This window comes from Crocuta crocuta, unplaced genomic scaffold (genome assembly GCF_008692635.1).
Source record: "Crocuta crocuta isolate KB4526 unplaced genomic scaffold, BGI_CrCroc_1.0 scaffold205, whole genome shotgun sequence".
Lineage (NCBI taxonomy): Eukaryota > Metazoa > Chordata > Mammalia > Carnivora > Hyaenidae > Crocuta > Crocuta crocuta.
This window is the reverse complement of record NW_027530644.1, coordinates 2,106,636-2,129,062: the sequence shown is the minus strand read 5'-3', so window position 1 is coordinate 2,129,062 and position 22,427 is coordinate 2,106,636. Positions and strand designations below refer to the sequence as shown.

Sequence of the window (22,427 nt, the reverse complement as noted above, 5' to 3'; positions counted from 1 at the left end):
GTTTAAGGCGGTACAGCTCCGGCCGGCCAAGGCCAAACGATGCCGCAGACTGCTGCCGCAGCGGCGTCCGGGCCAGGTGGCAGTGGCTGTCCGCAGAAAGGCAGACTGCAGCGCTCCCGCCACACCTTCAGCGTTGGCATTGCACCAGCGGCCACTGTAAATTCTTCCGGCATCAAGCATATACTTTTTGCTGGTTATGAAGAAAGGGGAGGGGGCAGGAGGGAACGTGTGCATTTTGAGTGTGACAGATCATTATTTCCTCACACTCCCTGAAATATTTCTCCTCAAAATATTTACAGGCCAATCTCCAACTTCCTTTATCTGCCAGGTCTCTAAATCTGAAATTGCCTCTCTCTCCAAACGCACTAAATGAGTCAGGGTTTGACGGTAAACGCATGGAAGTGCCCATTTCTCGGCTGCGAAATAGCACCTAGTTTCGGGGTGTCACAGTTCACGTCTGCAGACCGAAGCGTTCTACTGGGGAGCGCTCCCACTTTAGAGGGGCTTGGAGAGGGTGGGCCTCCCGTTTGTGGAAAACCCCCATTCCCGGGGAAGGCCCTTCCCGGCGTTCACGCTTCAGCGTGCGAGGAACCCCCCGCAAGCAATAGCTCACCCGGCTGCATCCTCCAAAGCCCCAGCCTCGGGGCGGGGCGCGGGGAGGTGGGAGGTGGGGGTAGCACCGCCTGCAGGCTCCCGCCAGCGCCTCACGGTTTTCCCCCTGGCTCCTTGGCGCCCCCTGTCGCCGGGCTCCCCAGCAGTTCGGCCCAGGGAGGCTGGATAGNTGTGCCGCCGCCCCCCCGCCCCGCCGCCGAGCCGCCCCCGCCTCGCCCGCACCATGATCGCCGCGGCTTTCCTCGTCCTGCTGAGACCCTACAGTATCCAATGTGCCCTCTTCCTCTTGTTGCTTTTGCTGGGCACCATCGCCACCATCATCTTCTTTTGCTGCTGGCACCGCAGGCTCCAGAAAGGGAGGCATCCGATGAAATCGGTCTTTTCGGGTCGTTCAAGGAGCCGAGGTGAGACACGCCGTGACGGCGTTCTTCGGGCTAGGGGGAACGTGTAAGCGGATTTGGAGAGCGAAGCGGGGCTCGCTCCCTTCCGCGCTGCGGTCCCTACCCCCCTCGCTGCCCACTCCGCAGGCTGAGTACGTTTATGTATTTAACGTGCTTTGCTCGCCCTTTTTGCCCTCACCGCCTTCCTCCGGTCTTCGCTGTTGGGATACCCACAGTGATGCCCAGAGCTGGGAACCGAGGAGGCGCGGACGCCAGCTCTTAGTGTCAGTTTGCTAAAGCCCTAAGGGTAATCGGAGCGGAACCCGGGGCTGCGGCAGCCTCCTTTCGCCCATCCATCGCGGGAGCTTAGGGGTAAGAAAGTAAGGCACGGAGAGTTCGAGGCTCCCCAACTCTCCCAGAACTTTCCCTTAAACTTCTCGCGGAGAGCTCACCTAGAGACCGATGGCCTAGTAACCTCCCCGCCCTGTAGTGTGTCCCCGCTGAATTTAAGGCTTCAGGAATGTGCCTTCCCGACCCCGGTCCCTCAGGTAAGTCCTTAGTAACTCTGCAGGGGAAGAACAAGGAGTTAAATGAAGTCTCGTTTTTCTCTTTTCTCCGCAGATGCTGTTATGAGATCCCACCACTTTCGTTCTGAGGTAATTTATTTAGCGCGCACGCTCAAGGTCAGAAGAAGTTCTCTTTCCTGAGTACCAATATTAATCATATGCGTGTTAAGAAACCAGCAGGGCATTGAATGGCGAGCATGCTGTCCCCGAGCCTAAAGCCATTCCCCACCGTTGGTGCCCGCCGAACCGACGGCGTTAGCAGATTTCTTGGGTGGTGGAGCCCCTCTACCAGAGGGGGAAAGACGGCCCCTACAAGCGCTACAGACCTTGGGAAACTTCGCCACGGGGTGGATCTCAGTTTCGTTTACGATCCGTAGATCTGTAATTTGCGGGTGGAGGCTGTCTGGGTGCTGTGAGCGGGCGGTGGTGGTTCCCTCGGAGAGCCACCGGCAGAGGAGAGCTCTTAGGAAGTTAGTGCAGAGCGATTCGATCCATATGCGTTTCATTTTAGGCTTTCTTGTGTACATTCTTATTCACTCATAAAGCTGCCCATGTTTTATTGGGACCATCTGATGCTTTTTGCAAAGTGATGGTGGTAGTGATCCGGCTGTATCTGATCGGGTGCGCTGGTCTTGGCTCTCCGAATGCGGACCAGCCCTCCGTGAGCAGGGGATGTGCGTGCAGTGATAACGTGGGACTGTTGTGGGACCAGCCCCACTGAAGGTAGGACAAAACCTTCTGAAGGTAGGACAGGCTCTCCCAGGCCCAGCATTCCTTTATGAATTTCCAGGCCAACCCCCGCTTAGTGTGAGATAATTTCCCCTCTTTTTAGGAGAGTTTCACACAGCCAGGCTTGGAGGTTACCAGAAACAATGCTTGCTGTGGTTTACTCCATTTAGCAAAGATTTCAGTTAGACACCCTCCATTTACTTGCTATTTACCTGAGAAGTTATTTCACATTTCGTTTCACTAGTTAATCAGATGTTTTATTGCACCGTAGATGTTTTCTTGGACTCTGGTTGCTTGAAAGCTTTAGTTGAATTATAACATCATTATGATGTTGCACAGCAATTCCACTGCATGTAGCCCTGGAGGGTAGGTGAGAACTCTCTTCTCAGTTTAGGATACTTAAGAGAATAAATTAACCAGTCAGATAGTCAAGAGGTTCCATCCCTGTCTTTACACTAACTAGCTGTGTGGTTCTGGAAAACTCTCTTCACTTCTCAGCATCTCAGTTTCCCCATCTGTAGAATAGTACCTTGCAGTGTTTACAGTTGGGGGGGAGATTTACAAGTAATTATGTAAAAAAAAAACCCCACTTAGTTCATAGTAAATATTCAACAATGGGTAGCTACCATTACATCTTTTAAAATTGAATTAAAAATGTGTAAGAATAAAAATCTTTGCACAATTTAAATGAAGTCTTAATTAAACTAATTAATTTAAACCTAAGGGAAACAACATAAACTCTATTATGAAGCAACATTTTTGAGTATCTGATTAGTTAAATAGAGTAACTCATTTAGACGTGACAAAAAGTAGATAATGGTCAGGGTGCAAACATCAAAATTTAGGGTTTTGATTTTAAGAAGAGATTACCAGCTCCATACACATAAGTGTCAGAACCAAAATAATCCTGCTATGGATTATCTTATTTGCCATTAGGCATTTTAGCTAAAACACAAACAAAAAAAATGCGAGAGTCAAGACTATGTCTGGTTCAGTTATCTCTCAGTTACACGTTTGTCCTGTGCTTGCATTTGGTTAGGAAAGCTGGGAGCAGTTGTTTAATGCTTTAACTCTTTTCACAAGATTCCTAATCCAGTTTGACATCTTGTCTATACATCATATTTGCCTAATCTGCTAGTCTATGAACTCTTTGAGGACATGAACCATGTCTCTCCTGTTTAGGGCTGTATCCCTATTGCCTGGTATATAGTGGGTTCTTAATAAATATTTATTGAATGAATAAAAAATTTCTCAGTTCTGTGCCAGTTCTCATAAACTGGCAAATAGAACTCAGAGTTGGGCAGAAAAATATGCACATTCTCAGGACATTGCTTGGAATTCAACATTTGCTGAATCTCTTTCCAGCTTTTAAAAATTGCTCTGGAGGGGCGCCTGGGTGGCTTAGTCGGTTAGGCGTCCGACTTTCGCTTGGGTCATGATCTCATGGTTCGTGGGTTCGAACCCCGCGTCGGGCTCTGTGCTGACTGCCAGCTCAGAGCCTGGAGCCTGTTTCAGCCTGTGACTCCCTCTCTCTCTGACCCTCCCCTGCTCACGCTGTCTCTCTCTCTCCTAAAAATAAATAAAACATTAAAAAAAAATTAAAAAAAAAATTGCTCTGGAGTTTGTATTAAAAATGAAAATCACTAATTATAACAAAATGGATTTGGTTAGAATGTTTTTTTCTCAGGAAATTAAATACAGTATTAGCTTAATTGTTGATGGGCTACCTGTGTGCCTTTCTGTACCAAGTTTCTTTGATAAACTACTCCAAGAATGTTATTTTATGTGAAAATCTCAAGAGCATGAGAGTGTCACATTTCATCATTGTTTTATGCTTACCACAAATAAAACATTTTCCCTTAAGGAAAACACTGGGAATTATTATTATTTTTTAAATTTATTTTTGGGAGAGAGAGAGAGAGACAGAGCATGAGCAGGGGAGAGGCAGAGAGAGACAGAAACATAGACTCTGAAGCAGGCTCCAGGCTCTGAGCTATCAGCACAAAGCCTGACTCAGGGCTCGAACTGGTGAACTGTGAGATTGTGACGTGAGCCAAAGCTGGTTGCTTAACCGACTGAGCCATTCAGGCGGCCTTGGGGATGATTTTTTCCCTTTCCTTTTTATCAAAATGCCGTTTCCTGCAGGATTTTCTCCTTGAGAAATACGTCTGAATTTTTTTGGATTCTAGCATTTCAAAAAATTAGAATTTGAGTAGCATAATGGATATTCTTGTTGCTTTTTGAGCAGTAGCTGCTGCAAAAATATTTCTCAAGGAAAACGTTTTGATTTTTTGACTAGTCATAATCATATTGAACAAAGAAGTTAGTGCCTTCCTCATTCCAATCTCCGTAAGTAGGTAATTCACTTTCAGCATTCCCATAGTGGTCAAATAAGGAAAATGAGTTTAGGATATGCTGACTCATTCTGAAATGTGAAAGAGCTTTGGGAAAGCCCTTGAACATGTGAAGAAGTTTGTTAGCCCTGTGCTGCTTTACTTGGCAGAGGATATTGCTTCTGCTACTTACATGCCTAGGAAGGAGTCCAACTGGATAGGAAATTTCAGGATGTTCCTTCCCAGGTAGTCATACTTGTTCAGGGGGAAAACCATAGCATCTGGACCCACTTTGCTTTGTGAAGAAAGTCACATCCATCATCCGAGGAGCTCCACCTTTGTTTTTCTCACAAAATACGTAATAAACACATTTCTTCAACATGAAGCTAATTTCTTCCTCATGAATCTACAACTAAATAATATAGATGTTTATAAGATGTTTTGGAAGTGTAACCATCTACCAACCCTTTCAGATTCATCTTTATTGGCCTAATAGTCCTCTAAAATTTTTTTAAATGTTTATTTATTTTTGAGAGAGAGAGAGAGAGAGCATGCACACAAGTAGGGGAGAGGCAGAGAGAGGGGGACAGAGGATCTGAAACAGGCTCTGCGCTGACAGCAGTGATCCTGATGCGGGGCTGGAATTCATGAACCGGGAGATCATGACCTCAGCTGAAGTCAGACACTCAACTGACTGACACACCCAGGTGCCCCATAGTCCCCTAAATTTTAACAATAGTATGAGAACGTGAAATTATTAACCAGACAGCAGGGGCTGAACACCATAACTGCAGCTTACTGACAGATAAAAAGACCCAATTAGATAGATAGAAATGTGTGTTTTATGTCTGAATATAAAGAACTTGTGTAGTTTTTTGTTTTCATAGCTAATGAAGAGAAGGGATTTCACACTGAAGTAGGACACAGTTAAGAAACCAAGTGTTCAATCTGGACATCTAAGAAGTGTACTTTTCCTGAGGATTTATAATGCTTTATGCTGTGATTTTGCACAATGGTTAACTGTTACACTGGATTCCTGTGGTAAAAATCAGGCAGCGACAATCCTGACTTTAAGGAAATTTCAGAAAGTGATATGGGTAATTGAGGTACCATGAGATTTCAGGAAAGAGCTTTGGGAGTTCTTCAATAGGATGAAGATAATTATAATGCCCTTTGAGAATAACCAGAGTGAACAGCGGTAAGTGATCCTTATTCATCAGCTCAGTGGAATAAGGGAAGCCTTGTTTCATATAAGGAAGGGGAAGAGTGTGTTGTGTGTCTATCAGGATTGGAGTAAATATCTTCACTTCCCGTTTCAGGTAAAGGAACCAAAAGAGTTAACTCAAGTTAAGCAGTTCTCAAAGAGTCACATAGCAAGATAAGGACTGAGTAAGACAAGAACTCCTTGGCTACATTTTGTTTGCCCTATGGTGTTTAACTGTGTCACTCATAGCTCAGAGAATAATACGCCCAACGTTTTCAGTGAAAGAGACAAGCGAAGTTGAGTGAATTTTTACTGGACATTTCTTAACAGAGCTGAATAGGTTAATCCTTTAGGCTCTTTCAATGATTATCCAAGTTATCGTAGATGAAGGGATAGTCCACACAAACTCTCTTGGCCTCATTATGTTGTCAGAGTGTCCCTTTACCAAACTGTGCAAGAATAGTCAGCAAACTAGCCATATTTCATAGCTTCTTGTTAAATTTGTATATTTCATTGCTAACTACCCAATTTAATGAATTAGAGAAAATGATAGTTTATTATTTAGCTCTCTTTTAAACTAAATTATCTTTTAAATAAATTCTTTGCCTAGATTAAATTCTAGTTCTAAATTAATTTACACTAATTAAATCAGTCATAAATTGAAATCTACATGATATAGTATTAATTTAGCTTCACTCAATTATTTTCAAAGTAAATATATTTATTTTTTTGTTCTGTACAAAGTGTGATGTTAGATAGTAGGGCTAACAAAAGGTCTGAGGTATAGCCCTGCCCTTGACGATTACTTCTAGGTCATTTCCAATATCAGTGCTGAAATTTTATAGTTGCTGGTTTCTTCTGTTACGGTAACTGAACTGCTGTGCTGTTTCCAACTATGAATCACAAATGTGGCAAGAGCATCAAAGGCCAGGGTGTACAAGTACAGCCAATACATTTGTAAAAAAGACAAATTCACCCTGTTCACAGAGCTTTATTATGCCAGAGTCTCCACTACCATATAATTTACCCTTATATTAGCTACATGGCAACCAAACAGAATGCTAAAAGAAAAAAAAGGAAGAATAGAAACCCACTTTTTTTTTCGTGCAATCCAAGACAATTAAATGCAATCTAGATGAAAGTTGAAACAAAAGCTTTTCCAGAGAAGTTTGAATCTTTGTCTAATCCTAAGGCTCAAGAATGACTCTTTTTTTGAGATTTGGATCATAAAATAGAATTAGGCTAATGAGTGTTGGTTTAAAGAAAGGAGTATAAGCATAGAGTTCAAAATTCTGATTTGGGGTTCCAGCTGTGCCACTAATTGGTTGATCTTGGTCAGGTCTCTTAGAATCTCTGAGACTTAGACTTGGTGTTCACTGGTAAGATGAAGATGATATCTGAAGCCCCTTCCAGAAGTAATAGGCCATGTTTCTGCTATGTGCAAAGCATCATGCTAAAAAGGCATGTAAAACATGATTCCTGCCTTGTAGGAGATTTAAGCAGGTGAAGATAAAGATATAATTAACAAAATAGCAAGTAGCAAATTATGCATAGAAAAGGAATGTTTGGAATCGTCCAAGTGAAATGACTGCTTCTAGCTAGGGTGATCAGAAAGGTCTTCCAGGAGGCAGTGGTATTTATGCTGAACCATGCAGGTTGGGTAATATTTGACGAGACAGAGAGGAAATGAGAGCCATCCCCCAGCAGAACAGATGAGGATAGGCAAAGATTTAGGAAGGCACGCGCCTCTTTTCAGAGCTCAGAATATGCTAATATGATTAGATAAAAGGGTTCCTGAGGTTGCAAAAAGAAATGTAGAGGTAGAAATATAAGTAGGTGCCAGCTGCAATAAAAATATTTTTCAGAGACAGAGAGAAAGAGCACAAGCAGGGGAGGTGCAGAGAGAGAAGGAGACACAGAATCTGAAGCTGTCAGCACAGAGCCCGATGCGGGGCTTGAACCCATGAACCATGAGCTCATGACCTGAGCTGAAGTCAGACACTCAAGTGACAAAGCCATTTAGGCACCCTGTCTCCTCCTAACTCAGAGAACATCGGTGCCATCAAGCAACAAACGTTTTGGCCCCTACAAACTAAGTGTATCTTAAGCTTTCCTCCTAGTCTGATAGAGAACACATCTGTCCTCCATTCTAGTATTTCATGTTTATGTCATGAGTTCCTTTGCTTCCTAGCTCTTGGGGGATATTGGTCCATGAATCATCCCCTCCTCTTTTATCTTCTCTTGCTCCCCCTTTGCAGGACCCTTTCCTTAACACATTAAGTATCATTTCTACTGTCCTTTCTCTCTCTCTCTCTCTCTCTTTCTTTCTTTCTTAAGTTTATTTATTTATTTCGAGGGAGAGAGAGAGAGCACAAGTAAGGGAAAGACAGAGAGAGAGGGAGAGAGAATCCCAAGCAGACTTCATGTTCAGCATGAGGGAGCCCAGCACTGGGCTCAGTATCACAAACCATGAGATCATGACCTGACCTGAAATAGTCGGTCACTTAAGTGACTGAGTCACCCAGGAGCCCCTGTGCTGCCTTTTGAAAACAATACAAGTCTCCTGATACCACCAGCTCTTCTCTTGGCAAGAAAAGTTTCCTGAAAAACATTCTTTGTCACCTTCTGTTCTTCACCTCTCATAAATTCCTCAACTTTGTGTAATCTGGCTTCAGCCACTGCTACTAACAATCACTCACTCTTGGGGCACCTGGTGGTTCAGTTGGCTAAGCATCTGAATCTTGACTTCAGCTCAGGTCATAATTTCACAGACATGATATCATGGTCATGAGATCGAGCCCCTGCACTGGGGCTGAGCATGGAGCCCGCTTGGGATTCTCTTTCTACTTCTCTCTCTGTCCCTCCCCTGCTCATGTTCTCTTTCTCCCTCAAAATAAATAAATAAACTTAAAAAAAATCACTTACTGTTAGCTCAACACTGATTTCCAAATTGTCAGCAAGTGGATTTTAGTATAACTGGAAGGTGGTGCAACCTTCACACAGTTTAATTTTAGAGCACTTTTATTACCCTCAGTGACCTGTAAGCAGTCACTCCCCATTCCCCCTTCCTCCTTCCTTTCTCCATCCCCAATCCTAAGCCACCACTAACCTACTTCTTTATCTTATAGATGTGCGGGGCCTCAGTTTTTCCCACCCTATTCAAACTCTCCTTGCATGATCTAACCATACTTACTGTTTTAGTTTACCCACATATAATGGTTGCTGTGAAATCTGTATCTCAAATTCAGACTTCACTCTTGACCTCCAGATACAGACAGTCCATGGCTTTTCCCTCATTTTCCCATGGAGGTATGAGGTATCTCAAACTGAACAGTGAACTCATCAGTCCCAAACCCTAACTGCCACTGTTTTGGAGAGTGACACTACCCTGACCCCTACCTTCTGCAGCTGCTCAAACCAGAAATCTGGAAGATGTGACAGATCCCTTCCTATCTATCTTGTCCTCTTTTAAATATCTCTGGATTCTGCCTCCCTTACTAGATCCACTATGGTTACCTTAGTTCAGGCCCTATAATAAGCCTCCAGACCAGCCTCCCTGCCTCTTCATCCCCAGTCCATGCACACTAATTTAATGAGAATCATTCTCAAATACAAATTCTTAAAATGATTTTTAGTCAGGGAGACATTCATATTCAAGTAATCCCAACATAAAAATGGATTACTAATAAACAGGGATTTGCATTCTCTCATAGCAAGAAGTCTGGAGAAGTCTGGAGATGCTGCCTCATGGTTGCAGGATGGTTGGCACGGCTCCAGACATCATGCCCAAATTCAAGGAAGGGAGAGGAAGGGACGGGAAGGATGTTCATCAGGGTCACCATTTTTGCCAGAAGCCTTTCATGTTAAGTTTTTTTTGCACTTCACTGATCAGAACGGTGTCATAGTCCATCTGAAGGGAAGCTTGGGATAGGAGTTTTTATTTTTCTTAGCTTCTGTAGTAGAGGTAGTCAAGGGAGAAAAGGTTGGGTAAGCCATATTCCTACTCTATTTAAAATCTTTCAGTGACTTCCCACTTCCTTCAAGGTAATTAAGTTCAACTTTATTTTTTTAGATTGATTTTTTATTTTTAAGTAATCTCTGTACCCAACGTGGCTCTCGAACTTACAACCCCGAGATCAAGAGTTGCATGCTCCTTGGGCTGAGCCAGCTAGGAGCCCCGAGTTCAGCTTTTTAAAAAAATTTTATTTATTTTGGTGGGGGGGAGGGACAGAGAGAGAGGGAGACACAGAATCTGAAGCAGGCCTCAGGCTCCACACTGTCAGCACAGAGCCCAATGCGGGTCTCGAACTCACAAACTGTGAGATCATGACTTGAGCTGAAATCAGAAATCAGATGGTTAACTGACTGAGCTACCCAGGTGACCCCCAAGTTCACCTTTAAAAAAATTTTTTTTAAACAATTATTTATTGTTGAGAGATGGAGAGAGACAGAGGAGGGGCAGAGAGAGAGGGAGAAACCATCTGAAGCAGGCTCCAGGCTCTGAGCTGTCAGCACTTCGAACCCATGGACCATGAGATCATGACCTGAGCAAAAGTTGGATGCTTAACCGACTGAGAAACCCAGGAGCCCCTCAACTTTCTTAATATAACATCAAAATGATCCCTATCCTGATGTCCTTGTGATAGTGCTATTCTAACCATTTGTCTGTATTTATAATTCTTGAAATAATCCATGGCCTTTTAGGATTATTGTTTTTGTTCATATTATTTCCAACTGAGAAAGCTTCTCTTTCTCTTCCATTCCTCTCGTTGCCCACTCTTTGCCAACAAAAACGAAAATACTCAGGCATAAAAGGCTAACTTCTGACTTTCCTTTGAAACCTAGTTCATAAGTCATTTCTTATAGGAAATGTTCCTAGCTCCCTCTTCGTAATAGTAATTGAGTTTTTGTTTGTCCCTTCTGCAAGATTTTGAGTATCTTGAGGGTGGTCTAAGTCCCTAGTTCTTAGCCCAGTGGTACAGAATGAAGCTCAGTAAATGTTTGCTAAATGATTGAATATTCATTGTTTTCTAAAGTCATTTTAAGTCTCAATTTTCATGGATTCTGTAACTTTCCAAATATTCCTGTATTTGGAATAACTGGAATATTTCCAAGTATTCCTGTATTTCCAAATATTCCTTTTACATAAAGAGAAACAGATGGTTTTCATTTTTTAAAATGCTTTTCATTTTTTTATTTCAGATATACTCACAGTTATGCCCTAGTTAACACCATGCGTTTACTTTGAAAATACACATTCAGGCACTTTTAAAAATGAGTTGAAAATATTCCCTGACATTTTTATTCATTACTGAAGGAATTTGCATACTTTGATGTGGGAGTTTAGAACAAAAATTTTAATATTTAATGTTTTGACTCCAATTTATAATATGAGTAATCAATGTTCAGTATATTCTGAATTGTCTTGTAACCAATATACCTTATCACCAGTATTGTCACTCAGTTCCAGTGCCTGAATTTTATGTTTTGTTTATAATCACGTTGGTGCCAATTGGTATTGCTTTAACTGTCATGATCTTAAGAGAAAAGATTAGGGCAGTTTTAATGTGTAATTTATGCGTTCATGCCAGGTGAGGGCCAAATGTTGTGGTTTGGTAATCTCTGTTCAACTAGTTTTCAGAAATGTGGTAATAAATTTGAATAAGGAGCATCAGATCAGAAATACCAAATATCAAGATAAATATATAATACTATTTCATTCCTCTTAATTTCTTTGAAATACATATAATTGGTTAAAGCACAAATTGTAACATTGCCTTGTGGGATGTATGATGTATATATAGAGATTTGAGAATTATAGTGTAGACCAGTACAGGGGAGTAAATGGACTTCCTATATGATTGTAACGTTTCTACATTTTATATTAAGTGGCATATTAACTCTAAGTAGAATGAAAAGTTAAGGATGCATGTTGTGGAGGAGGGATAGGCTAAATGGGTAAGGGGCATTAAGGAATCTATTCCTGAAATCATTGTTGCATTACGTGCTAACGAACTTGAATGTAAATTAAGAAAAAAAGTAAAAAAATAATGCAAATCTGATAGATAGACCCAAATTGAATTCTAAAAGATACCCAAGTGATCCAAAGGAGGAAGGGGTGGAGGAACAAAGGAACAAAATAACAGAGGGGACAGGCTGAAAATAAAATATAAAGTGGTAGATCTAAATCCATATTAATAGTTGCATTAAATATTAAAGGGCTAAACACTTCAATTAAGGGACGCATTATCAGAATGGATACATAGTAAGCTCTGACTATATACTGTTTATAAGAGATGTACTTAAAGACTCAGATTGAGAGTGAATGGATGGAAAAAAATAAATGATGCATATGATAATCAAAAGAAGGTCAAAGTGGCCGTATTAATATCAGATGAAATAGGTATCAAGACAGATAAAGATAGATAAAGAAGGATGTTCCATAATGATAAAAGGGCTAAATGTTCTGGGAGACATAATCATAATATACTTATATATATATAACCTATAACCCTGGGATCAAGAGTCACATTCTCTACTGACTGAGCCAGCCAGGTGCCCCTATTTCTCCCTCTAAATTTGTTAATTTTTACTCCATATATTTTGAAGCTGTGTTATTATACATATTATACATACATATGGAGTAATATGTCCATATATTTTATTCCATCTATTTTGAAGCTGTGTTATTATACATATTATACAGACATATGGAGTAAAAATTACCAAATTTAGAGGGAGAAATAGGGGCACTTGGCTGGCTCAGTCAGTAGAGAATGTGACTCTTGATCTCAGGGTTGTAAGTTCAAGCCCCACGGTGGGTGTGGAGATTACTTAAAAAAATAAAATCTTAAAAAAAATGGAGCAATAGACAATTTTGTACTGTACTTGATGATTTTAACATTCTTTTCTCAGCAATTGATGGAATACCCATATAGTAAATCAATAAAGAAAAAGATGATCTTACTATCCCCATCAACTGTCATCACCCAAGTGATACTTATAGAACATCATACTCATATGACTCATTCACAAAGATAGACTATATTCTGGACCATAAAATATTTGGAACTAAATGATAATGAAAACACAACATCTCAAAATAGTGGGATGTAGCCAAAGTAGTGCTTAGAGGAAAACATATAGCTCTAACTACTTATATTAGAAAAGAAGAAAGATCTAAAATCTGATAAATTTTCAACTTTAAGAAGCTAGAGGATAGAAAGGGCAAAGTAAACACAAAGTTAGTAGAAGGAGGAAAATAATAAAGAGCAGATGTTGATGAAATAGAGCATGAACATACAACAGAGAAAGTTAAAGTTGATTCTTTGAAAATATCAACAAAGTGTTGAAATGTCTAGCTAGACTGATCAAGAGAAAAACAAAAATCACTGATATGGTAACATGGAAGAGGCTTTGTAACTATAGAACCCACAGACATTAAAAAACATTAAAAGACATTTAAAAGACATTAAAATTGGAGAGAATATTCTATCCAATTTTATTCTATATGACTTGACAACGAAGATGAAATGGGCAAATATCTATTTACAGCCTTCAGTTTTCCATCCTGAGCACATTTCATCATGTCTTCAACTGCTGTAACTCCCTGATCTTGAATTCTGATATATCTCTGACAACACAGCCTCCTTTCTCTGCACCTCATCACACACTCCTAATGAGTTTCTGCCTTACCTTCATCAGGACCTCTGGTCTAAGTCTCTCCTAGCTTTCAGCCTATCTGACTTAACTTCCCTTGCCTTTCTGCACAATATAGACCCTTAATTGACTGTTTAACTGTTATTCTCACTTTGCTCTTGCAGTGACTTGCTCTGCCACCAGTGACTTTGACAATTCCCAGATCTGAGTCAATCTTATCGATGCCTTTTCTATTTCTGTGCCTAGAAGGCAAAGATTGAGAGTTGGGCTCTGCCTGGCTGGGCAGTTGTTCTGTTCTGAGTCAGGCTTGGCTCACTGCAGCTGGAACTCCTGTGTCTTGCCTCAGGCAAATTCATTTTTCCTCTGCAGGCCTCTCCTGCTCCAGCAAGGCAACCCAAGTTGGTTCACTTGTGCCTAGATTTGGGTTCCAGATGTGGAATAAGTGACGCATCTTGAGGTCTAGGCTCTGAACTTATATAGTGCCTCTGTTGACATACTGTTTTGGCCATGGCAGGTCACAAGGAGTGGGGGAAATAGAGTCCTGATGCAGAGAATTGAAAGTATTGTGGCCACATGTGCAGTCTACCATTGGTAATCTTTTGATTTCTTTCAGATTTGCTTATGTACTGTGCTTCTCAAAGTACTCATTTTAGGCTTTTTCTATTGTTTTCCCTGGACGCTCTATTTCCAATATCTCTGATTTCATATATATGTAAATTACTTCCATCTGAAATTTCTAGCCCTGGCTTAATGTTTCAACATTTTTTGATGTATAATTTCCATTTTTAGAATATTTTTCTATCACCTCAGATTTCTCATGCCTGTTTGCATTTAATTCCTGTGTTCATGCCTCACCCCATAGTGGTTCTATTTTTTGTTTGTTTATTTTTGGGGGGGGAGGTGCAGAGAGACAAGGGGACAGGGGACCTGAGGCAGACTCTGCACTCACTGATAGCAGCGAGCCTGATGTGGGGCTCAAACCCATGAACCACGAGATCATGACCTGAGCCGAAGTTGGGTACTCAACCAACCCAGGTGCCCCAAACCACCTCTCACCCCGTAAAACCTCTGGTATATTTTCAGTATCTATAGATTTGCCTCTCCTGGACATTAAATATAAGTGGAATCATATAATATGTAGTCTTTTTGCATCTTTCACGTAGCTCAATGTTTTTGAGGTTCATCCAGTGTTGTAGCACGTATCAGTACCTTGTTGTTCATTTTTGTTGGTGATTAGCATTCCATTCTATAAATATATCACACTTTGTTTATCCATTCACTGGTTAATGGACGTTGGATTTTCCCCTCAGTTTTTAGCTGTTTACAAATAATGCTGCTATGAATATTTGCTTAAAATCTTTGTGTGGACATATGCTTTCATTTATCTTAGGTAGACATCCAGGAGTAGAATTGCTTATTTATATGATAAATTTATCTTTAATTTTTTAAAGACATTGTCAATCTGTTTTCCAAAGTGGCTGCACAATTTAATATCCTCACCAGCAATGTATGAGGGTTCTAGTTTTTCACATCCTTGGCAGTACTTATTATTGTCTGTCTTTTTAATTATAGCCATTCTAGTGGATCTGAAGTGGTATTCTATAATTTTAATTTGCATTTCTCTGATGACTAATGATTTTGAGCATCTTTTTGTGTTCACATGGTTCAAATCTTGGCTATTTTATTTTATTTTATTTTATTTTTAAAGTGTATTTATTTATTTTGAGAGGGCAAGAGAGCAGGGGAGGGCTAGAGAGAGATGGAGAGAGAATCCCAAGGAGGCTCTGTGTGGTCAACACAAAGCCCCATGTGGTGGGATCATGACCTGAGTCAAAAGCAAGAGTTGGACGCTCAACTATCTGAGCCACCCAGGAGCACTGGCCATTTTAATTTTTATTATTTTATTAAAATATTGAGTTTATGGGGCGCCTGGGTGGCTCAGTCGGATGGGCCTCCAACTTCGGCTCAGGTCGTGATCTTACGGTTCGTGGGTTCGAGCCCTGCATTGGGCTCTGTGCTGACAGCTAGCTCAGAGCCTGGAGCCTGTTTTGGGTTCTGTGTTTCCCTCTTTCTCTGACCCTCCCCTGTTCACGCTGTCTCTATCTCAGAAATAAATAAAAAACATTTAAAAAAATATCGAGTTTATTTCATATGTATATTTTTGTCTCCCACCATTTCCATTTGTCTGACCACCACAATATCCTGTTGTAACATTCCATACACACTTAAAACCAAGCAAAGTGTGGAGTTCCATCTTTAAAAATTAAACAGGCACTTTGAAGGCTCCTAAGTAGCTCAGTCAGTTAGGCATCCAACTCTTTATCTTGGCTCGGGTCTTGATCTTCACTGAGTGTGAAGCCTACTTGAAAAAAATATTAAACAGGCATTTTGGACAGCACAATCTTGGCAATTGAACCTGGATTACATTTATCAGACACAGTAGGGAAAGTTTTCACTCTGCATTATAAAAAGGACAGCCAGATAGAAACTTTCACAGCAGTGAAATAAGATGGGAGAATATTAACAGACTGTTTAGTTTATTAAAAAGAGACTTCATCAAGGGCACCTGCGTGGCTCAGTCAGTTAAGTGGCCGGCTTTCACTGAGGTCATGATCTCACGGATCTTGTGTTCAAGCCCCACAGGAGGCTCTCCGCTGTCAGTGCAAAGCCTGCTTCAGATCCTTTGTCACTCCCTCTCTCAGCTGCTCTACAGCTGGTGCGCTCTCTCTCTCTCAAAAACAATAAACAGTAAAAAAAAAAAAAATAGATTTCCTCCACTGCCAGAGATCTTGAATATGCCACCTGGCTAGTTATCCAAAGCAATTCTTCACATAATTGATGATGACCTTGGCTTCCACTTTGGGAAGATAACCACTTTTTTTCTGAACTTGTTTGCATTTTGCTTTAATGTCTTCTATGGAACTAGGTCCTATCTGTGTTTTAAGGTTTTTTTTTCCTTTTTTTTTTTTTTTTTTAAGGATTCTTAACCTTTTGATCTTGGTGTTAATGGTCTTGAGTCCTTTCCATTCTTGGTTTGATTTCTGTGCATTTTTGGCTGGAATATTTCATATAGATTTCTTTATGGGGGTTTTCCCTTTAGCTCTCTCATAAAAATCATCATCATTATTATCATCTTCCTCCCCCTCCTCCCCATCATATCGTTATCTTCGTTAGCAACAGGCTTTACTTTTTTCTGTGGAACTTTACAACCACTTCCAGGGGCAGATTGCTTTCTAGGTATATTTAGGAGTTTCACATCCTCTTCCTCTTCCTCTTCTGGCTCTGCATCTTCCTACATACTACTAAATGCTATCCACAAAAACGCACAGCCCTGAATCACAGTTCAACCAAAAGACCCCAGGTGGTGTTATTTCAAAGCCCCCAAGGGAAATCATTGACTCCACAGACATTTTCAGAGTTGCTAGTGTTACTTTAATTGGGCCACCTTCATAATTCATTGTCTCTGCCTCAGCATTGTACAATTCATCTTTTTTTTTAGACTGAAGATAAGATATATTTATTATCACATACATATAAATGAAGGAAAAATACCAATCAAAAGGCTATAGGATTTAACAAAAATAATGAGCAGTGGGTTATGTCTTACATATAAGAATCAAACGTTATATAACTTTCTCAAAATAAATAAATTGTATAGAAGAACAGATTAATGACTTAACTTGATTTTATTATTATTTATTTAATGTTTATTTCTTTTTTGAGAGAGAGACAGACAGACAGAGCATGAATAGGGGAGAAGCAGAGAGAGAGGGAGACACAGAATCGGAAGCAGGCTTCAGACTCTGAGCTGTGAGCACAGAGCCCAACATGGGGCTGGAACCCACGAACTGTAAGATCATGACCCGAGCCGAAGTCAGACGCTTAACTGACTGAGCCACCTGGGCGCCCTTTACTGTTTATTTTTAAGTAGGCTTTATGCCCAGCACGGACCCAAATGTGTGCTACATAATGATTCAGTATTTATATATATTGTAAAATGATCACCATGGTAAGTCTAATTGACATTCATTACCACACATAATTACAAAATTTTTTTCTTACGATGAGAACTTTTAAGATTCACTCTCAGCAACTTTCAAGTATACAGTACAGTATTATCTATGGTATTATCATACCATAGTCCCCAGGTGGTATTTGACCTCTCCTTGGCTTATTTATTTTATAACTATAAGTTTGTATCTTTTGACCCCTTTAAGTATTTCACTTATCTTCTTCTCCTCTGGCAACCACAATCTGTTCTCTGTATTTATGAGTTTGGTTTTTTGTTTTGTTTTGTTATAGATTCCACATATACATGGGATTATAGGTGCAAGAAAAGAAAGCTCTCTATTCAGATCTGCCTATTTTTTAATTGGGTTGTTTTCTTTCTCTTAAGTTGTTTGAGCTCTTATATATATTTTGGATATTAATGCCTTATCAAATATATGATTGTACAATTCATCTTTTGCACCGGTCTCTAAACTGACCATTCTTAAGGAGAGCTGGTGTTCATTTTCATTGTTATCCACCATAAAGTGATCATTTTTGTCAGCTTTTAGTTCATACCTGAAAAGATAGTTCTGGGGCTTCAGTCCATATCCACTGAATCTTTCGTGGGATGGTGGCGCACACAGGTAGGTGCGAAGGTGGACGGAGGAAAGGACTGCTGCTCTAGGGAATAGCCACACAGGATGAGCTCATACCAGGGCTCATCTTTGCCCATTTTTATGCTGGGTTCTGTGTCTTCTTGTAAGAGCTCTTTATATAATCTGGATATAAGTCCTTTAACAGACATAACATTTGTGAATATTCTCGTATGATCTGTGGTTTGTATTCATTTACTTAATGCTGTCTTTTCAAGTGTAAAATTTTAAATTTTTGATTAAGTCTAATTTATCAATTATTTTCCTTTATGGTATCTTATCTAAGAACTCTTTGCCTCCCTCAGGGTCATGAAAATTTTCTGCTATTTTTTTTTCTGGAAATTTTAGAGTCCTGATTCTTACACATGTTCTATGATGGGTGGGAATATTTTGTTACCACTTTTAAATTAAATTTTCAATTTCCTTACTTTTTGTATGCCTATTCAAATTTTCTGTTTTTTCTTGAGTCAGTTTGATCATTTGTATCTTTCTAGGAATTTGTTCATTTCACCTAAATTGTCTAATTTGTTGGCTTAATAGTATTCCCCTTTAGTGCTTTGTCTTCTATATAGTTGGCAGTGCTTTCAGATTTCTTTTTTTCTTCTATCTAGTCAGAACGTGGGGGCTTTCATTATCTTGTTCTGTTGCGTACTTTTGTGACTATGCTTGCATCCAGGGCTAAGTGGCAGGAAGACAGAATATAAAGTGGTGAGGGTTGACCCCACTCCCTTGGGATCAGAGAGGAAGGTTTCCTTCCTAAGAGTTTTGCTTCCTATTATTTTGGGACTTTTAATGTCACTGCCAGTGGCATTCCTTGAGGGCTGGGGCTCAGGAGAAAGAAAGGGGGGATTTCTGCACTCCATTCCTCACTCCTCAAGTCAGAATAAGGGATTTTCTCTTGGAGTCCTCTCTGTCTGAGCCTCAGTACCTAGCTCTGGGTTTCAGGCTGTGCGGCTGCGCTGCATTTAGTCTGGGGGATACTGGAGACCAAAAATGGCAAACTCATGATTGGTTTGGTGATACTTCAAGTTCTGGCCCTTTTATTTCAAGTCTCTTGTTATTAGCTGCTTTTCAGAATCCTCAGCTAGTTGCTTCGTGCATTCTGTTGAGTTATAGGGGTGCCTGGGTGACTCAGTGGGTTAAGCATTATGTTCAGTTATATAGTTGTGTTCAATGGGAGACATATGCTTATCATACTTTACTGTACCCAGAACCCTGAAATGTCTTTAATTTGTCTATCCTCCTTCCACCTTAAGCCTGTTGCTTTTCTCTTTTTTTTTTATTTACTTTTTGGAAAATCTTGTAGAATTCTGCCATCTAAGATGAAGTGTGTATTGCTACATGTAACTCATGTAACACTGAAGATTCCATTTATTTAACCATTATACAGAATTTTTAATAACTTAACTTTGATATGTTTTCATTTTGAAAAGTTTCTTTTCTAATCACTCTCATTATTCTTCAGATGGATGTATTTTCTAGATTTCCTTCTAATATCTGGAAACTAAATAGATTGAGATAAAAGAACTACCTGCAGATTTTGGAGAAAAGAATATACACATTTTATTATATTATTGAAGTTATTTACACAGAGAATAGAATTCTCGCATTGAGAATTAGGCAGTAGACAATTAACAAGCTTTAAATAACTAACTGACCAACTCTGGAGAATCATTAACAAACGTCACATAAGTAAATTCCTGCCACTACCCATTCTGCAGTGATCTGTATGGAGGAGGAAGCAGGCCTTTTCAAGCATTTCAGACTGATGTAGAGTGTAGCTAACTGCCTCTTGTTTGAAAAGCTGCTAAAGGGCATCCCAAGGAATCCCAAATATATTTGAGAAGATTTGATGACACGGTCTAGCTTTTTTTTTTTAAGCTTTATTTCCTTTATTTTGAGAGAGAGAACAAGTGGGGGAAGGGGCAGGAGAGAGAATCCCAAGCAGGCTTCATACTGTCAGCACTGAGCCCAGTTTGGGGCTTGATCCCATGAACTGTGAGATCATGACCTGAGCTGAAATCAAGAGTTGGAGGCTTAACAAACCGAGCCACCCAGGAACCCTGAAACTGCCTGGCTTTTAAAGAGTGATGCAATATGACCGAAATTTGCAATGCAAAAAGAAACTTAAAAGCTTACTAATTAATTTATAGTAATGAGGTCTATTTCTACCATTCTGAAGTCCTCCTGTGGGATTCCTTTTGGGAGACATTGTGAGAATCTGATGAAATCTATGGTCTATATCTCTAGAAATATTAGGGATATATAGACATACATTTGCATATACTTTCAAGTGACTGTGGAGGCCCTCGTAATGCTCATGTGTGAATTCCTAGGGCAGAGATAGACCCCAGTTAAGAAATCCTGAAGTATTGGGGCACCTGGATGGCTTAGTCAGTTGAGTGTCCAGACTCTTGATTTTGGCTCAGGTGGGATCTAGCCCTGTGTGGGCTCCACAAGATTCTTTCTCTCTTTCCCTCTGCCACCTCCCCTGCTTGCACTCTCTCTCTAAATTTTTTTTTAATACATAAATAAAGGAAAAAAGAGGTCCTGCAGTAAGATGACCGGTATCCTTGTTTAGTTAGGATTGGGATCATTTTCAGAAATCTCTGTCAGGTGAAAATTTGTCTGGATAATGGCTTTGGCAGGGTGAGTTGAGCTTTAATTGTCACTATGGTTCAAGTGTGAGATGTTGTAGATAGCTTTCTGTATATTACCTATAATTCTTGGAGAGATAGTAATTCATAAAGTTGTTCCCAGTCCATAGTGTACGACTGGAAATTGTAGCTCACATTTTTTACTTGCAGCATGGACGCTAATGTGCTCCAAGTTTGTTTGACAGTAAAGACATACATGTTCAGTGAATATTTGGGGCTACAAAAACTCCCTGGGGCCATGTGTCTCAGCTTGTCTTTACCATGCGGCAGTGATGGGGCTGTGGGAGAAGTCAGGTGGTACAGTGGAAATGATCCCAATTTAGTTGTTAAAAGACCTGACAAGTCCTGTTCTTTAGCTTACTTTGTGTAAATCACTTAATATTGCTGAATGTTACTTTCTCCTTTGATAAACCAGAAATAGCAATACCTGTTCTTTTTGCAGGATGTTCTGAGGATCCATGAAAATAGTATACTGCATGTGATTTTTAAAAAAATATATAAACCTATCGATTGAAACATAAAGGGACACAAAGCTGTGATGAATGGAAACTTCATTCTTTCAACCATGCATTTTTTAATTAGCAAGTACCTACAAATCTAACATGCATGTGAAATGTTTTATTTCCTTATGCTCCTGGTTGGAAATATGGCCCTACTATCTCTTCAATACTTTTTAGAATTTGTCCATTTTGTACAGAAAAAAAAAGAATAAAAGGAAGCTTAATGATAGAGAATGAGGACATCAAACGATCTATGTAATATTTGAGTTGAAGAAAATCAGTAATCAGGTAGTTTATATTGGCTCCTAAATTGATAGTCAAAGAGAGCAGGGTGATTTTAGCCTCGTCCAGAAATAGCGGGGTCTCATTCTGCCCCACGTGATGCCCCAGCGATTAATCCTGGGTCAGAGATGGGGAAATGGTAATAACTGCCATGTCCTGAGAGCTTTCCTATCTTTACATATGTCCTATCCCATTTAATCATCAGTTGCCTAAGGTCATACAGAGGTTGTTCCCAGAGTTGAAATTCCAACCCTGGTCCTTTTACCTGCATAGTCCATGCTCATAGTTACCCAGCAGCAGAGGAGTAGGACTGAATTCGAACAAGCTGAACTGGCATTTGCCTTTTCTAAGATTCATAGGATCAATGTTAATTCACATTCTTTAACCTTGAAAGCCCAGAGTAACCTTTGAGCTTGCTCTTTAGGACTTACAGACAGTGATAACTGCCATCTGAAAACAAGGTGGGATTCAGATGGAATAAAGTTTTAACTTTAAGAAATATGGATCTCCGTGGGGCACCTGGGTGGTTCAGTCTGTTAAGCGTCCGAGTTCAGCTCAGGTCATGATCTCACTGTTTGAGAGTTCGAGCCTCATGTCGGGCTCTGTGGAGACAGCTTGGATCCTGGTGCCTGCTTAGGATTCTGTGTCTCCCTCTCTTTCTGCCCTTCCCACACTCATACTGTCTCTTTCTGTCTCTTAAAAAATGAATAAATGTTAAAAAATTAAAAAAAAAGAATATGGATCTCTGAGCTCCACTTTTTAATTTTTGAAATTCTTAAATAAGTGAATTTCCAATATTTAATTTATTTTCTGAGAGTTCCATTTTCAAGCATATTAGAATTTACATTTCTGAGTTATTAAA

The 22,427-nt window shown here is 40.2% G+C and overlaps 3 protein-coding genes across 6 annotated transcripts in view; 1 reads left to right on the top strand and 2 right to left on the bottom strand.

Annotated features, from left to right (window-relative positions):
• Positions 1–778, bottom strand: part of BEND6 (BEN domain containing 6) — a 54,378-nt gene extending 53,600 nt beyond the window's left edge. For all 3 annotated transcript variants that reach the window (XM_077769076.1, XM_077769078.1, XM_077769077.1), the window contains exon 1: positions 614–778. The gene's annotated coding sequence lies outside the window, so the exon portion shown is untranslated. The remainder of the gene's footprint in view (positions 1–613) is intronic.
• Positions 779–790: 12 nt separating this feature from the next.
• DST (dystonin) overlaps positions 791–22,427 on the top strand; it is a 503,880-nt gene continuing 482,243 nt past the window's right edge. The window contains exons 1-2 of one of the 2 annotated variants that reach the window (XM_077769079.1): positions 791–1,016; positions 1,614–1,675. In XM_077769079.1, the coding sequence (XP_077625205.1) occupies positions 836–1,016; positions 1,614–1,675 (243 nt within the window). In that variant the 5' untranslated portion in view covers positions 791–835. The remainder of the gene's footprint in view (positions 1,017–1,613; positions 1,676–22,427) is intronic. The other variant, XM_077769080.1, reaches the window with a different exon arrangement.
• LOC144235533 (nucleophosmin-like) overlaps positions 16,216–22,427 on the bottom strand; it is a 33,516-nt gene continuing 27,304 nt past the window's right edge. Inside the window, 6 exon segments of the mRNA XM_077769093.1 lie at positions 16,216–16,459; positions 16,556–16,640; positions 16,643–16,775; positions 16,807–16,959; positions 17,929–18,154; positions 21,856–21,911. Coding sequence (XP_077625219.1) covers positions 16,216–16,459; positions 16,556–16,640; positions 16,643–16,775; positions 16,807–16,959; positions 17,929–18,154; positions 21,856–21,911 — 897 coding nt within the window.